At 37.2% G+C, this 18160-nt stretch overlaps 2 protein-coding genes across 6 annotated transcripts in view; one reads left to right on the top strand and one right to left on the bottom strand.

Moving 5' to 3' along the window:
• Positions 1-29: 29 nt before the first annotated feature.
• Positions 30-7264, top strand: LOC124275572 (tRNA (adenine(58)-N(1))-methyltransferase non-catalytic subunit TRM6-like). Its single transcript, XM_046711161.1, has 12 exons — positions 30-237; positions 1128-1276; positions 1540-1646; positions 1755-1846; positions 2301-2384; positions 3661-3785; positions 4174-4219; positions 4543-4996; positions 5119-5195; positions 5409-5511; positions 6078-6164; positions 6600-7264. Exons 1-12 carry the CDS (start codon positions 155-157, stop codon positions 6681-6683), a joined length of 1491 nt encoding a protein of 496 aa, XP_046567117.1. The 5' UTR covers positions 30-154; the 3' UTR covers positions 6684-7264.
• A 636-nt stretch (positions 7265-7900) lies between these two features.
• Positions 7901-18160, bottom strand: part of LOC124275570 — a 54144-nt gene continuing 43884 nt past the window's right edge. For 2 of the 5 annotated variants that reach the window (XM_046711154.1, XM_046711158.1), the window contains exons 14-15: positions 15651-17205; positions 7901-15416 (exon numbers count right to left, since the gene is read on the bottom strand). In XM_046711154.1, coding sequence (XP_046567110.1) covers positions 17047-17205 — 159 coding nt within the window. In that variant the 3' untranslated portion in view covers positions 7901-15416; positions 15651-17046. Of the gene's footprint in view, positions 15417-15620; positions 17206-18160 lie in introns of those variants that run through there. The other 3 variants (XM_046711156.1, XM_046711157.1, XM_046711155.1) reach the window with 3 other exon arrangements.

Genomic DNA, 18160 nt, shown 5'->3' with positions numbered 1-18160 from the left:
TGGCGCTGTGATTATACTTCCGCTTCCGGAATAAACACATGTTTCGTTCTGCTGAAAGCAATGTGCAATCGGGAATTTGAGTTTTGAATAAAGCGTTTGCAGTTGCGTCGTATGAAAAGAAGAGATACACAGTCATACTACTCTGTTCTCAGCGATGGCTAGACTGATACAGGAAGGAGATCAAGTCCTGCTGAAAAGAGATGACAATTCAGGGGTGTTTCAAGTGAAACGAAACAGGTAAAATCTGAAAGTGGAAGGAATCTTTCCTTTCTACGAGATTGTTCTTCTAACTATCATTTATCCACTTGTTATGGGTTTAAGGACACTTTTGGTTAATCTCATTAAAAATGGTAAAACGTGTCACTAACTTGTGAACGATAATTTATCCTAAACAAGCCATCACTAAAACTATGTAATCATATTATTTATCATATCAGATAGTTCATAAATAATTTATATTTTGTCCGGTCATAAGTTTGAACCTCACACAGCATGTGTTTACTCACTCTACAATGAGGCGGACAGCGTGACACATACATTGTAAGTACTGGTGGTTTGTGTTAAATATAAAATTGTCAGAAAACTCTTAGGTGAGGTGAAATTGGGTTTAACGTCGTGCTTGAGAATATTTCGCTCATATGACGACGTGCATGCGTGTGTATACATGTGTATGTGCGGCTGCTTGTACTAGCCTAGACTTAAGCTGGTATTATAGTGCTAGCCCACTGAGATACCATGCCGCAGTGAAGCATGAATACCCCACTCACACACATTATACTGACTCCGAGCCGACCAGTCCTTGTTGTACCCATTAATGCCGAGCGCCAGGCAGGGACCAACAACTACCATATTTAAACGTCTTTTGGTATGACGCGGCTGGGGATCGTACCCACGACCTTCTGCTCAGAAAACTCTTAACACAATGATATAGTATATACTTATACTTATGTAAAGTATATATGTAAACTCCACACGATGAACAGTCAAAGCTTATTTATCTGAATGTTATATGTATGATAGTCATTCATCATTCCATTTTCATGATTATCAATATATATCAACTGATGGAAACCCCGAGCAATACTTTCAGTTAAAAAACAACTCAGGTAATTATAACTAATTTTCAGACAACTTCACTTTGACAAAGCCAAATTCACACTAGATGGACTCATTGGACATCCATTTGGTGCAACGTTCAAGGTGGAGAAAGGAGGAATGATCAGAATTGATGATGCAGAAGAGGTTCTTAATGAACTAATGGACACAGAATCATCAGGTACATTATCATGATATACCAGTATTTCTGCAAATCCAGTCAGAATGATCAGTGTGTTTTTGCAGAGACCATATGGTCTCTGGTTTTTGTGAAGAAAAAGTATTATTCATTTGAGATTTGCTGTAAAAGAAGTTTACCATATTAGACAATGTTGTAATACATTTTCCTGAACTGTTGCATCCTGAGCAGTTGCGATTGCAGGTGTTTCTTAAATTAGATGATGATCGAGTATACTTGATATTCAAAGATGCAAGTTGTTGCAGCAGCTGTCCGTGGTAAGGACAATCGGGACTTGGTTGCTGCAGGGTCAAACCAGAAGCTGTCTCAAGATGACATCCTCAAGATGAAAGAAGATGGCAAGAAAGGGGAGGTAATGTCCCTGAGCCTCAGTTATTAAGGATTCTTTTGAAACTGTTTATGCAGTTCCTGGGAACCAAGATGAATTCCATTTGCTTTACATTTTTTTAATTTGTTCCAGGAAATCATTCAGGAGCTGATAACAAACAGTGAGACGTTTGAAAACAAAACAGAGTACTCACAGAGGAAATATCTGCGGAAGAAAATGAAAAAGTATGCAAAGTACTTTATTATAAAGTGAAAGGCGATTACTAGTATGCTCAAGGAGCTATTGCCAATTTTCAGATATCACTCAATGTTTTGATTATTGCTGTGTGGAATCAAGATTAAATCTCCATTTAAATAATAATATGGAACTATCTACATCATAGATATACAAGTTACAACATAGCAGACAAACAGAACATGACATTGAAAAGGAATAGCTGTGTGGATGTTCTTAATAGAAAAGTGGCAATAATCATTTGCACATTGTGAGAGATAATTTGATGTCTTCTGAAGTATTTACTTTGTGGTTGCATATATTTCAGGGAGGTTAAACCTGTAATAAGTATACCTCAGGTAATTTTTCTTTGTTCTTTTTGTGGAGAACTGTTTCATATACAAAGCATAATCTCTGTGCTAAATCCTGAGTTCAGGCAATAACCATGGTTACTGTATTTTCCAGGCACATCTTCATCTTCACAGCCCTGAAGCCAACAGCCAGATTGCTTATTGAGATGGTGTACACCAAATCTCCAGAAAAAATCAGGTATGTCTGAAGAAATACTGGTACAAATGATATACATGGTGTATTTTGAGCTGTTAGAATTTATCAATGCAATACAAACTTGATGATGCACAATACTGTATATCAGATCGTGATTTCATTCTGGATCAATTTAAAAAAAAATACATTTTGAAATTACCCAGACATTATAACCTCAATAATAATGATTGCTGCTGTTATCTTTCTGCCTTTTGTGAAACATTATACTAAATGTGTTGTATATGCTAACATAAATTTGGCAGCCATACCATGAAAACATAGAATGGTTGAGACTAACAACACGACCATTGAGTGAGTGAAAGAATATGTTTTTATGCCGCATTTAGCAATATTCCAGCAATATCACGGTGGGGGACACCAGAAATGGGCTTCACACATTGTACCCATGTGGGGAATGGAGCCCGCGTCCAGGCTGATTGCCTCCACTGTATGGATCAATGTTTACCTGCCTGTCCTGAAATATTGATGACTGCAGCGTACAACACAGTCACTCATATTGCGATATCGCATTTTCATATTGCGATATATACAGTGCGATGTGAAAGCATATATTGCGATATGTATTGCAATCTATTGCAGAAGTATTTTTAAACAAAAAACTGCTTATAATCAAGTTAATGCTTGATTTATAAAGCATGAACACAACAAAATCACTATGCTTGATTAAGCTTCAATAAAAGACTTTTAGTCATGACAAAATAAAAATGTAAATAATATTTGGCACAAATGAAACAAGGAAATATCCGAAGATTTCCGAATGTAAGTCAAAATAGCAGTTTTCGATCAGCGTATTGCAATACATGTCGTTTTCATGTCTGAACCGTTAAATACCGGTAAACCGGTTATATTGCGCAGCCCTACTTATACTACATACCAATACCCTCTCTTGGAGTCAGTTCATTGAGTCAGTCCCACAGCTGATAATATTATTCCCCAAGGTGCTAATCAGTTTGACCTATCAATACAGCTCTGCTGACTTTCTTGGAAACATCATTAGATCAATTACTTGTGAATGTGAAAAGTGTCATGGATGAGTCGGATAAATGTTCATCATAGTCAGCAATGCTCCAGCAGTATCAAAGTGGCCTGTAAATCACCAGGACAACAGTGATGATAATATAAACAGCTGGGCAATCAACCAAATCTCTGAGTATGCGGTTTATTTGCCTATCACAGCTGTAAGTGCCACAGAGCATTGGAGACCAACACTAACCTGGGTAGCAACTTAAAAATGTATCATATGTAACCACTATTTCAGCCATCTCCGAATAGACAGCTTGTCACAGATCCTGCAGTGCGCCAACATCATGGCCGGCATCAGCGTAGCTATTGTTGACACACTACAAGGGCTGGTTTTGGGGTCAGTGATGGAGAGAATGGGAGGTAATTCTTGCTGTTATTTCACATGTACAGTTTGTGTATTGAGTTATCAAATATTAATGGCTTTAGCAAGACAGAGGTACATGTTTGGACCCAGTTTGGCGTCAAATGTTCGTGAAAATTCTTAACTAGATATCCCAATTAATGTTTTTATAGTTAGATGACTAATGTTATGGCTTTGGTGATATGGTAGAGGTGACTTATTTTTCTTGGATAACAGAACAAAGACTTGTTGAAAATAAAGAGGCTTTGAGGCTTAGTTTTGTATTATTGCAAGGAACTATATTGTTTTAATGAAATGTCATTTTTATCCAGTCAATCTGCCATGGAGCCTTAGTTTGTAATCACATATAATCTCAGCTGACTTGTGTGTATTTCCCATGCTCTACAGGTATAGGGAAGGTTGTCCAGTTCTACCCAGGATCTGATCTCAACAGGTAAATTCTTTTTATCATCTAACTTGTCTATCTGAGTCATTCTTTGTTTTACCCCACTTTTTGACAATATTCAAGGAAATCAGAACTCAAGAGTGGAAGGAAGAAAAGCATACGTAAATAAAATGTATTTCAATACAAATTTCCAATCAATTCTCAACCCTACAGGGTCTGATGAAATCTCTTGATAATGGCATTGATATGGATTTGTTTTCTTGTGAAAATGTGGATAACTGGAAGCTCTCAGGAAAATTGTTCTTCTATCAGATTTATTTCAATATTAATTTCCACATTTAGATTGTTTTCTTTTATTTACTTTTTAACAGGAATGTGATAAATTTCTTCGACTTCCCATCAGGATTCAAGGACAATTTATACAATTTTGCACTTAAGAACTTGTCTGAGTTAAAGTCAGGTAGTCAAGAATCTGCTGAGTGCCTGGATATAAAGATGGATACTAAGGAAAAGGGGGATAATTCCGGAGAGAAGCAATGTGACAGTAGTAATAAAAGTGGACAAGAAAGTGCTGAGTGTCCAGATATGAAGATGGAGACTAAAGAAAAGGGAGATAACTCTGGAGAGGAGCAATGTGACAGTAGTAATAACAGTGGACAAGAAAGTGCTGAGTGTCCAGATATGAAGATGGAGTCTAATGAGCAGGGAGATAACTCTGGAGAGAAAGTATGTGATAGTAATAACAGTGCTACATGTCAGGACAAGAGCCATATGAAGACAGATGGCAGTCAGGTTGGGGAGAAGAGGAAGGGAGATAACTCTGAGGTAAACCATTAAACGTCACATGAAAAACAGGTTTTTGCTCTGCCTACATTCTACCTTGTGCAGCAAACTGACCAGGGAAAGTTGTCAAGTTTTCCATGTAATTAGTTTGTTTTCTGTTGTAGAAAGTGGACAAAAGATTGGAAAAAGCCAGAATACAAGAATATGTGAAAACTCTTATTTTGCAGAAGGATTTTGACTGGTAAGAATAAGTAGAACTTTGCATAAATATTTACTGTATCTAGCGCAACATCACTTACATTATTTCAGTTATCAGAATTCATTAATTTTGTTTTTGTAATAGTTAAGCCTAAAATTTACCTTCAAGCTCCTGGTTACCGACCAATACAGAATTTGTATAAGAATAACATATTTCAGTATAATCAAATGATAACGGTAGCTTCTTTGTCCACAGTTTGATTGTTGCCTGCAAGCACCACCCGACACCTATAGTGCTGGCTCTTCTGGAATATGTTGCCCCTTCGAGACCAGTTGTGGTGTACTCGTCTTACAAAGAGGTAACATTTCTCCCTGACAAACCTCAAGGCTCTTCATTGTTCTTGGAACTAAATAGGGTATCAAGTGGTCAAAATTGTGGTCAGTATCGCTGTATTGAGTGATCATGTGAAACAATGTATGGTACCCAAACAGCATTGGCTATTGCTACCACTTTCAGGAATAACCAAGGCTGACGATTAACATTGAGGTGATGAGAGTAAAAATATCCAAGTAACAGCCTATAAAACTGCTAGTTCAAACACCTCTGTTACTGGCCAAATATGAAGAGAATCTCACCCAAGCAATTCATTGTAGTGATATTCCCAGGAAGATATTGTTTTATTTCACCCAAGTAGCTTGTCCTTTGGAATGCAGTTTTGGAGGACTTCAGAGAAAAAATGGAGCAATTGTTGGGCTTAACATGCCAACAAGTTCCAGAATGCTCATCAAAGATTCCAATAATAGTTTTATTATAATTTTTGCTGTAAATATGGAAAGTTATTTCATGTATATCATTTCATAGGGTACTTCTAGCCTTGTTGTGACTGTCTGTTAGACCATGTCTGTGATGTTTTGTCTGCTGCAGGCTCTGATGGACTGCTACAACTGTGTGAAGGAGCGAGGTGGTGTACTGAGTCTCAGACTGACTGAAACATGGTACAGAGAATATCAGGTAGGAGGGTGTAGGGGCTGCCAGGGGTTAAAGTTGGGGGCATGTGTACTGTTGCAATACCACATATTGTCTTTAGTTATCATGTCTTTAATACAGTATTTGTATCGTGGTACTAAATGTTGCCCCAGGCTCTATACATAAGGCCAGACCAATTTTATTTCTTGTTTTATGGATCCACTGGTCATAATTTTTCTAGAATAAGAAAAAAAAAAAAATTCCCTGCTCCAACAATATAATCCTTATGTTTTTATTGGCCAAAAATGTAAACTTACGGAAAACATTTTGGATTGTTTAGTGCCCCATATAAATTTCATAAATTGCCAAAAATAAAATACTTTTAGTATTTAAAAGGAAAATTATTTTGGACTAGTGATATTTATTTTGTATTTTTTGTCCCTGACTGACTGACTGACTCACTCACTGTATGTCATACAGGTACTCCCAGCTCGGACTCACCCAACGATGCAGATGACAGGTACAGGTGGATACCTTCTGACATTCACCACGGTCAGCAGCTAGGACAGCACCAGGAAGAACCTGCAGCATGAACCCATCATCAAATATATCGCCTTTCAGCAGAAGACATGCACTGGCCTTATTGGCGCCTAGGTGTCAGAAACATACCAGTATGTGAAATATGTTCTGACATTGCAATTTACGGACTGGAAAATTAATTCAAGATCATATTTTGAAAGTGAAAATGGCACGACTCTTTCAACATAAGACACCATGCAAACTGTTGCTAGCTGTGGTCAAGCAGGCTAGTGTCAAGTTTTTGCGTGGAATTGCCAGAAAGATTATCATCACCACCAACTGATATCCAGGAGCCTATAATGGAACCTTCTGGAACCTACTGATATTTTAGTGAGGCTCCAGTCACAATGTAAAGAGCCTTTCATGCAACCTGACTTCAATCAGGATCTGGACCATGGTGTACATTCCAAGCTATACACTTGTGGATTTATGGAAAGAAATGTGGTTTTATTATCTTTGATCATGAATGCAACAGATTTTTGTCTCCATTCTGACATAATTGTCTTGACAACCCATCCTGGTTAAGGAGCATCATATGAATAAATACTGAAGATGTGAAACAAATATATTCATATCGTGTGTTGTTTTTCAAAGAATCATATTGAGCCATTCTCATTTAAGTTAATGTACACCAGATTTATTTGTCCACCAGTCTTGTTCTCCACAATGACCAACTGACTGTATGGTTCATTTCAGCTTTAGTGAGTGAGTTTAGTTTTACGCCACTTTTATAAATATTCCAGCAATATCACGACAGGGAACACCAGAAATGCTCTTCACACATTGTACCCATGTGGGGAATCAAACCCAGGTCTTCGGCATGATGAGCGATGCTTTAACCACTAATCTACCCCACTGGCCAGTTCAGCTCTAGACATACTCTTCTTCATAGGCACTAACCAATGATTATGACATTGCGTAGCCGGGTTCCTGTTAACTTGTATTCCATCACCTCAATTTGAAATGACTGATTCTTTGTGAGATGTTTTAATGTTGTCACGGTATGGATGTTGATGTTTTTACCCTACTTTTTACAACATTACAGCAATATCATTGGAGGGAGATACCAGCAAGTTCATTTCAAATATGTAGCTACATGCAGAATGGAACCAGTCTTCAGAGTGTTGAATGAAAGCAGAGCAAAACCCTGCTTACTTACTCAATCTGACGTATCATATGCATCAAAATAACACACACCCAAGTGAGTTTTGAATCATTTTTATTCATATAGTTGGTGGAATAAGTAAAAACAAAATTCATAACATAAGTTTAGTATATTAACCATATCTGAATTTCTACAAGCATGCAAATTGAAGAACAGTTATAAAATATTTCCAAGTGAAGAAACTATCTGACCAGAACCATCTCTCAAACAATCATCACCATTCTCATACTTTAGGTGTATGTCTCTAGCTTGCTCCATGCCCACCTCTACTCTGATGCTAAAACAATTTGACCTTCACATCAACCCTCAAGGGAGGTGACTCCACCACACACGTCAGTAGTCATCCCAGGGATAGTGTTCCGCCGTTAGAGGAGCAAACACAACTAGGTGTTCATGATGATTTAGCAATAAGGAAATTTAATAACATTTTGGCACACACAAAATATAACTGGCCTCTTTGTCAATATATATACAACTGTTTGAGTATAATTACTGAACGCTGATCTGTTAGCTTTGGTTTCGTTTCTTTATTCAATATCATGACATTCTGCAAAAGTATAACTAAACGCTTCACATGAAGATATATGAAACACATTAAGAAGTATGGTGACTTGGAGAGTTACTTATTTCAGACAAAGCTCTACATGAGCAGATCTAAAGTGTAATATTACATTAAAATCTTCAATTAACAACATTACCAGGTTTGAAATAAAGGGGCTTTACGGTGAATTTATAACAGTTCTAATTATCATTTATGAAAGGGTTTTAATCCCTAATAATCAGTTTTCAGTAACACTTTCAGTCATAATTTGTTAACAGTGAAAAAAGTAACAGCAACTTTATCACGTATAAAACAAGTATACTTAAAACAAATATATTTTACCACTACTCTATCAATTTCTAAAATAGAATTTTTTTCACAAAATACTTTTAAGGACAAAGGTATGCGTTATCTTCAAGATTTGGAACTGCTCCCTGAAAGTACATGAACATGTCAGGTGAGACGAAGGGAGACAACTTTTGATCCCACTTAAAAAGTCATCAACTAATTTGCCGCACAAGGGACACAAAGGAGTATCTAAAATACCTCTGAAGAAATGTCAATTAGTTTCCATTTCAAGCACTGGTACAACTCTTAGCTGTTCCTGATGTAATCCAAATATCATCTCAACTTAATGTGTGTACACGCATAAAAACAATTTGTAAATAAGGCCTTAAAAAGTCTGGGTTTTCAAAAACCACCATAATGACACACACAAAAATTAGCACTAAGCATTTCATTCCTGCTCATTAGACTGAAAAATACTGACACCAGAAAATAAATAAAGACGTTATAACCTGGAAACCCTGTATGTAGATACCCAGAGCTTAATACATGAACATAGTTTTGCTTACAAACTTGGATTTCATTTACACAAAATATTTAAAAGTGAAAGTATATTTAAACCAGAACCTTTGATTTTAACATGAGCTTACATGTGTGAACATGACATTATGAATGGTACTATCAAACATGAATATGTACAAGCCTTTACCTTTAAAAATATTCCAATATGGTATTGAGTAACATAGTGAGATCTTACATACCTTAATAACAGAATATACTAAATTCAATGGTGCAACAGAGCCCATATATGAATGAGTAAATTAAAATATATAAATAACTAAAAGAATAAAAGAAGCATAAAAACATGGCACAAGAATACAAAACAAATATTGCACAGAATGAATAATCTGACTGGAAATAGCCATAAGCGACTAAAGGGAGACTACTCTCTCAGATGGCTGTCCAAGCAGTTTCACTCCCGTTGAACAAAGGTTACTTTATTTGCCGGAAACAGACATGGAATTTGTCCTCAGTTTCTTGTTCACTCTTATTACTATTGATTATCCAGTGTATATGCACCTTAGACCTATCACAGATTGGAGTTTCATGTCCTGATCAACAAGTCTCTCAAAACTAACCTAATATGCAATCTGTTTTGCTGAGCATGACCAATAAAAATGTGTCTTCTAAACATGATTTTGGCATAGATCTACATTTCCAAATTGTAGCTTCCTTCGAGCAAGTATTCGTTATATTCATATTGACTTCAGGAAAGTGATGAAAAACTTGAATGAGCTGTAAAAGATGCTTTCTGATAGTCAAGAAAATGGAGGGAAGTCTATTTGTTACAAAACATACCTCATGTAGTCCGACAACACAAGAAATTCAGTCCATCTAATCAAGTGCTTGTTTCATTAATGTGAGACCCACGTAAAAAGACGGGGCATGTAGATTTATCCCATGTCATTTAAACTGGACACAGAATACAAATACAGTTGAGAACAAGTAAGGGTATTCAATTGACATTTAACATGCTGGACAACTGTGGAAATATATAGCAAACAGACCATGTCTCTTCATGCTATCAAGCTCTGGACAGACTGATAATGACGTTTTACCACACTGTGAAGAATAGTCTCCCCTTAGCAATTCATAAATCATACAATGAACTGTACTTCCTCCTCACATGAGTCAAGCACTGACATACCTAGTCTTAAAATGAAGGTGACCTGAACAACACCAGTTTTCAAACCAAGACTGTCAACATTGTAAAAAACATGTAACTGTTAAATGTATTTCAGAATGATAAGAATATACAAGCTTGAAGGATCACAACAGCACATCACTTAAGGCTTGCCATCTCCGCCAGCTAACACTTTAAAAACATCTCATTATGATCAGATCTTTAACTCCAATGTTTTACCTTTAAGCCAAATCTACATGTCCTTGAGCCAATCAGATGTCCTGAACAGTTTTCCTCAAAACAATTCGGTATAGATGCCACTGTGTTCAGATTCAAATGGGTGTACTAACATGTCAAAAAAGCAAACAATTGCTCTACGGAAAGTAACTTAAATTCTTTAACCTTCAATTTAAATCGGCTTCCGCGATACAGCAATGAGATACACTGATTCAAAACCTATGCTCACACGCACTGAGAATGTAGAAGTCTTCATGCTCATTTGCCAATAAGAAATCACTTGTTGTGACCTCCTGTTGAAAGATGTTAGATCTTCATGCAAATATGGATGTGAAAGATCTGAACATAAAGAGATTGCTTTCACAGCAAGCCTTGGCCACCATTTACCATAATGCCAAGCGTGTCTTGTCTAGTTTTGATCTTTGATAAACCTTAGAGGACATTCTTGCCTCTGTGAGATGCCAATAAGACAAAACTCAAGATACCAATCTAGATGTATTACATATCTGGCATCCAGATGATCAAACTAGGGTGATATCACCTGTTAAACCCCAGCATTATGTCACATGGGGCTGACCCAATGACCCTAGAGTACAGTGTTTGATAAATACTCGTGTGTGAAATGATATTACAAAAGAAAGACCAGTGGTTATTAACTGCGTATAGTAATACACAATATTGATGAACTGGTCACTTCAGGCAATGTGTTCCAATCTCTTAAGTGAATCAATTTCAAGTCTTGTTAACCAATCAAAACATTGCACTGGAAACCTGATGTATAATACAATAATGAGTATATTGATTCCACAAACTTGTATGCGCAAAGTGCAATAACTTCATTTCCCCAATCAATGGATCAGTGCACTCTTAAAAGTCATTCTCAACTCCCTGGGGAGTCTACAGCCCATCACCAAGAGGTGGTAGATAGTAACAGTCCTATAACCATCTCATCCTATCAGTTAAAACACATTTTAAATTTTTTACTGCTTCCAACACAAAATAGGGACATGGGTAAATTAATTAATATGTAAACTGTACAGATTTTATGAGAGGATTTTAAGATCAAACCATGAGCAAGTCTTTGGGCCAAGTTACATTTCCATAACATTAAACTTAGTCAGTGGGTCAAATAGAACCCTTTAGCCTATTCCTTTCCAAGGTCTTTCTCAAATATTACTATGGGACAGGTAGGTTTCCGCCCTTCTGATTGGCCCACATGGTCACATGACAGCTTTGACGCTAAGTGATGTCAACCTCGCCATGTCACGAGAGGTTGATATCATAATCCAAGCACCTCCTGTGGCTAAAAGTAGATTTGGAATATTCCAGCTGTGAACTCTGCACTGTGTGCGTCACGCTAGATAAGGAAGCGTCCCTGTGACTGTGTTGGTTTAGAGTTACGTCCCATCTGTATCAAAATGGCAGGCACCACGAATATTCGTGACTGTCTGGAGGGAATAAATCGTCTATATGACAGAAGAACAAGTATTCAGTACTTTTGTCATATAATAAAACAATTATTAACTTCAGTTCGGTTGATCCAATGATTTATCGACCTTGGACATGTGATTCGCCTCGGTTAATATCACATGTCCAAGGTCTATAAATCATAATATCAACCTCACTAAAAGTCAATAATAGTATAGTATCAAGTACCTTGTCCTGTACATGTTGTATAATGCTTGTCAGGCATGGCAGATATAGTGCAAGAGGCATTCTTACACACTAACATCATGTATATGAGCAACAGGTTATTGTATTTGATAACAGATATCTGATGAATATCCCTTCAGTAAAGAATCTCATATAACTTTGTAGTTCAAGCAAAAGGAATGTTGAGCAAAGTAATATACACTAATTGCACACGTAAAGCACTCTATATTATGTCATTGACAGAATTCATCACTGAAGCAGTACTTCAATAGTGAAATCGACAGAACTAAACATGTCACTATTAGTAAATGACAGATAAACAATGGAGAATTAAGAGAATGTTTCACATTTGACTTTTCACATCTTGTTAAATCAGGTGAATTATGCCTTGTAGTAATGCTGAAATGGATCATCCTCATTCATCTAGGGTGTTATATCTTGTTCCATTAGAATAAGTACTCTGGAGCCATTGCTTCACAAGCTTCGTACAAAACCAAATGACATGGTGCCAAAAATGACAGGCCAATCAAATTACAATGAAAAAAGTGCTCAGATAGTGGTTTGATGATGGAGATGGTGATATCACTTCAGAATCATGACTTAAGTGGCAAATAGGTCCAGCGTATTTATCATAACGACAAAGACATTAGATTCTGTATAACAGAGGATAAAGAAGGTATGACTTCTGTCAAGGCAGTGTTGTTGGATATTTGATCATTCTGCTCAGATAGGCTGAAGCATTCTCATGAATGTATTTGTTGCTGTTTAATGCCACTCGCCAAATATTCCAAACAATCCAGTGATTGACGTCATGAGCATCGATCTATCCCAAGAGGGCCTGAACAGGTATACTGTTTAGCGTAAGGCTTGTGGAGCAATCACTAGCTACACACTAACAGCTTCTGGGCAAATGTATCTTCAACATTTAGTGGTACTGAAGTTTCCCGTAATGTCTACATAATTGTCAAAATCCAAAAACAGAAATGAAGATTGTTTTACAGGTCTACGGGCTAATTTAAAGAGACAAGTGTTAATAAAATATTAAAATGAGATTTGCTAGGGATACAGACACAGGAACTGACAACTTGAATGTATGTGAGTTTGAAATTTAGTCTCTGAAAAAAAAGAGAAGGGGCATCAGTGGGGAACATCCATCACCAGTACTTCACAAATGTGCACACACAACATTTCCCCATCACCCATACTTCTGCCAACTTGCAGTGAAGAGGCTATTGTCAATGAACGAATCAAGACAGCCTGGTTCTACCAAGATGGAATCAGCAGGTGCTACAACCAGTGAGTGGTCAGACCCACTTTATTTACTGGAGCCTTACAGCTATTTGTTAGTGAGTGAGTGTGATATTTGTGAGTGAATATGACGTTTGAGTTTTAGTTTTGAGCCACCGTTAGTAATATCTCAGCAATATCATAGCGGGGACGACACAAATGGGCTTCACACATTGTACACATGTGTGGAATCGAACCCAGGTCTTTGGTATGATGACCCAACGCTTTGACCACTAGGCCACCTCACCACCCCTGTGATGCTCATACCTCTTAAAAAAACTAGGGTCGGCACCAGAATTCAAGGGTCGGTCAGGTAATCGGAACCACAACGTGTTTTTTTAGGCCTGAAATTGGGAGGTGTTTGTGATTTGCTTTGTGGATTCCGGCTGGTGTTATGTCTCCAGGATGGTGTTATACAGTACCCTGTGTTTGGTGCTAATGTTTACCACATAATGGAGAGGCACTTTTGAGTAAAAAAGTATAAACAATCATAACAGCAAGAAAATAACATGGACAAGTATTACTTGCCATAATCTGACATTAATAAATACAACATGCTCATAGATGAAAAAAAGTACAACATAGTGGCTTTAAGTCCACTAATAAAGGCACTATCTTTAGGGATTTTCATAACAATAAAAGTGTCTAAGGCAGCAATAAAGTTAAGATTCATAAAAGTGCATAGCATTTTGAAAATATAAAAATTCATTACCATAATATACACAAAGAAAATCTAACAAAATACACCCTAATTCCTCAACATAATCAACTATAAGAAGCTGTCAAACTAGACGCAACACAATCATTAAGTTATCACTAAATTTCATGTTGAACATTAATAAAATTAAATGTCACAAAACTATACAAAAACTATGAGAAAAAGGAAGTTTTTAAAAACAGCTGACAATATTTCCCTGATTTTTTTAGCTGATATTTATAAGATTTAGATCTTACAGCATGGATATGTTGTCTGGAAAGTAGTACCTGGGTAAATAGGGTGATCATGTCAACTGTGTTTCACACATTGTTACTCAAGTACACAGACAGCTGGCCTGATATCAGTCTCCACCTGAACATCAGCTGACAAATGAATATTACCACCTTTGTAATCAAACATCCTGTCAACAACAATCTGAAACAAATATTTGAGCCAACTGTATGATCAGGATTTGTCTGCCAACTCTGGAGTTACAGAAAGATGACCAAGCATCCGCTACCTGATAGTGGATCTAAGCAAGGAATATACCTGGGAGTACCTGAGCAAGTTGACAGTGGAATCTGTCCTTCATGGAAGATGTAGCATACATGGGGCCATCAACTTATTTACACAGAAAGACCAGGGGTTCTACAAATACTCCATACATATATGAAAACAACTGAAAAGGAAACAACAGCTCTCTACATTTCTACATCATCAGCAGTATAGAAAATGCTGATAATGGCACATGAAACATGGAACCAAGGGCTGCCCATCGATGTCATCTGTACACAACTGGGAAACAACATGGAAGACAATCACACACCCTGCATTGCTCCTTTGAGTTTGAGGAAAATATTGCCTGAGTGATACAACAGGAATGAAAGTTATACATGTACAAGAAAATGACTGGGTAATTCTCACATAATCTGTTTCAAGGTAATAAACATCATAACGCCTTACTAATCTCAATGCATCTTACATATCTCCTTGCAAGGTAACTGATATCTCATGACCACCTTACATATCTCTCGTGAGATCCTTCCATATCTCTTTGCTTGGGATCTGATATCTCAAGAGCACCTTACATATCTCTTATGACATCCTTCCATATCTCTTTGCTTGGGATCTGATATCTCAAGAGCACCTTACATATCTCTTATGACATCCTTCCATATCTCTTTGCTTGGGATCTGATATCTCAAATGCACCTTACATATCTCTTATGAAATCCTTCCATATCTCTTTGCTTGGGATCTGATATCTCAAATGCACCTTACATATCTCTTATGAAATCCTTCCATATCTCTTTGCTTGGGATCTGATATCTCAAGAGCACCTTACATATCTCTCATAAGATCCTTACATATCTCTTTGCTTGGGATCTGATATCTCAGAAGAACCTTACATATCTCTTTGCTTGGGATCTGATATCTCAAGAGCACCTTACATATCTCTCATAAGATCCTTACATATCTCTTTGCTTGGGATCTGATATCTCAGAAGAACCTTACATATCTCTTTGCTTGGGATCTGATATCTCAAGAGCACCTTACATATCTCTTATGACATCCTTCCATATCTCTTTGCTTGGGATCTGATATCTCAAGAGCACCTTACATATCTCTTATGAAATCCTTCCATATCTCTTTGCTTGGGATCTGATATCTCAAGAGCACCTTACATATCTCTCATAAGATCCTTACATATCTCTTTGCTTGGGATCTGATATCTCAGAAGAACCTTACATATCTCTTTGCTTGGGATCTGATATCTCAAGAGCACCTTACATATCTCTCATAAGATCCTTACATATCTCTTTGCTTGGGATCTGATATCTCAGAAGAACCTTACATATCTCTTTGCAAGGGATCTGATATCTCAGAAGAACCTTACATATCTCTTTGCAAGGGATCTGATATCTCATGAGAACCTTACATCTCTTTGCAAGCCAAATGATATTTCACAAGCACCACACGTCTTTGAAAAGGAATTGCTATCTCATGAGCCACTTACTAATTGCTTGAGAGGGGAAATGATATCTGAAGATTACTTGGCAGAATACATAAAGGCAGAATTTCAGCATAAAATGACATAAAATCAATAATCATTGTTCACTAAGCTATATATTTTAGCTAAATGATTGGCATCTTATCAGGACACTGTTTCTGCTGTAGTGAAACTCATGCAAACCAATACCACGCAGGTACAGATATATATAGATATGACAGATGTATGGATCAGATATGTCACAGTGACAAACTGGTTATGTTCCATGTCCAGGCCTCTTACAATATAATATTGCTGACAGGAGTTTCACCTGGTTTATCATATACATGTATAATCAAGATAATAAACATGCATTCAAGTCGTCTCTTATGGTAACAACTTTTCACAAAATCTGCTTCAACTGATCTTTATCATTTTGTTCTTAGAGTAAAAGAAATGTGCTGATTTGTGAAAATTGTCATGATGATGTCGACATCACTCAGTAAAGATGATCTGGCACAGAAGACAATGTAACAGATGGAAGTATCATGATCTATTCACATGACTGATCCTTACACCACAGTAGTACCTGCTGGGGACTTGAGGCAGGCTGGGTATCACAGGGGAGGACCAGGGAAAAGTATGACATGGAGAGTGATGGCAGTGATGACCTCCATGCCCATCGCCAACACTGGAAAGGAGTTAGAGGATCACAGAGGAATTATGGAGGTCCACAGATGAAATGTGCATGAATTAAATATGTTAGCAATGGTAGTTTCTACTGCTGTACTGGCAGGCTGTGGAACAGTGTTAACTCATGTTTGTGAGTGACGGCAGTGACTGTCTCCGCGCCAACATCACGGCAGGCTGAAGGTACTGCTGGAGGAATGTTATGCTGAGGGGCTGCTTCGTCACCATATCCTCAAATGGCATTTTCTCGGATGTAGGCTTTGGAGCTCCACAATCAATCTAGAAAGAGACGTAGTGTGCCCAGTTGTTATAATGGGGACCTAATATACTGTATTATCACTTCCCACACATTTCACATCTGCCAAGACAAACTACACCTGCAGGATACAAATAGATACAACATGAATGTGAGTTTTAACATACATCTACATAAAAAAAAGCAGTAAAGAGCAAGACAAGTCAGAAGCTGTCGTAAATCATGTCGAAAATATTTTAGGAATTTCATCCCATGCTTTCTTCAAAACACTTTAATTGTCATAATTTTCTTGCAAATACAGAGTAAATAGAAACCACCATACATGTTGCCAACATTCATTATCTCATGAAACACACCGTGTACTTAGTCCCACAAAAGTTTCCCATTTCAAGTAAATTACATCACACATAATTTGAAGAGTTTATTTAAAACTATGAAACACATCTAACATTTTTCTTGAATATTGGACAAGGATCGAACACATGTTTTATCACTGAATGAAAACTAGGGCAAAACCTAAATAGGTGACGACTGAGAATACAGCTGAATATCTCAGAACACATGGATGACACAGATCGAAGCTCACACCACTAACCAATAGTTTATGCCCCCATCTTTACAAAGCTGACATACATATATAATACTCAAACGGAAATCTGACTATAGTAAATATGTTATGGGCATGCCAGATTAACTTAAGTCATATAAAAAAATATCAGCTGTTCTTTAAGTGAAGGAATGAGTTTATATTTAAGCCACTGTCAGCAATATTCCAGCTTCACACATTGTACCTATGAATCCAACTCAGGTCTTTGGCATGACAAGCGAACGCTTTTACCACTAGACTATCCAACCGCCCTAGCTGACTTCTCGTTATTTATGACTAGGGCAGTTAACAACTTTCCCTTTCAGAACAGGGGTGGTGGAGTAGCGTAGTGGTTAAAGTGTTCACTTGTCATGCCGACGACCTGGGTTCGA

Source organism: Haliotis rubra, unplaced genomic scaffold (genome assembly GCF_003918875.1).
Source record: "Haliotis rubra isolate DU_JTF1 unplaced genomic scaffold, ASM391887v1 Scf20, whole genome shotgun sequence".
In the NCBI taxonomy this organism is placed as follows: Eukaryota; Metazoa; Mollusca; class Gastropoda; order Lepetellida; family Haliotidae; genus Haliotis; species Haliotis rubra.
The sequence above is the reverse complement of the archived record's forward strand: the minus strand, read 5'-3'. Positions and strand labels throughout refer to the sequence as shown.

Bases quoted from the DNA above. Each gene is read 5' to 3' on its own strand.
- LOC124275572 (XM_046711161.1), top strand. From the start codon at position 155: ATGGCTAGACTGATACAGGAAGGAGATCAAGTCCTGCTGAAAAGAGAT. The intron at 1,647-1,754 runs GTAATGTCCCTG...AATTTGTTCCAG, and splicing joins AAGATGGCAAGAAAGGGGAG to GAAATCATTCAGGAGCTGAT. The intron at 1,847-2,300 runs GTATGCAAAGTA...TGTATTTTCCAG, and splicing joins CTGCGGAAGAAAATGAAAAA to GCACATCTTCATCTTCACAG.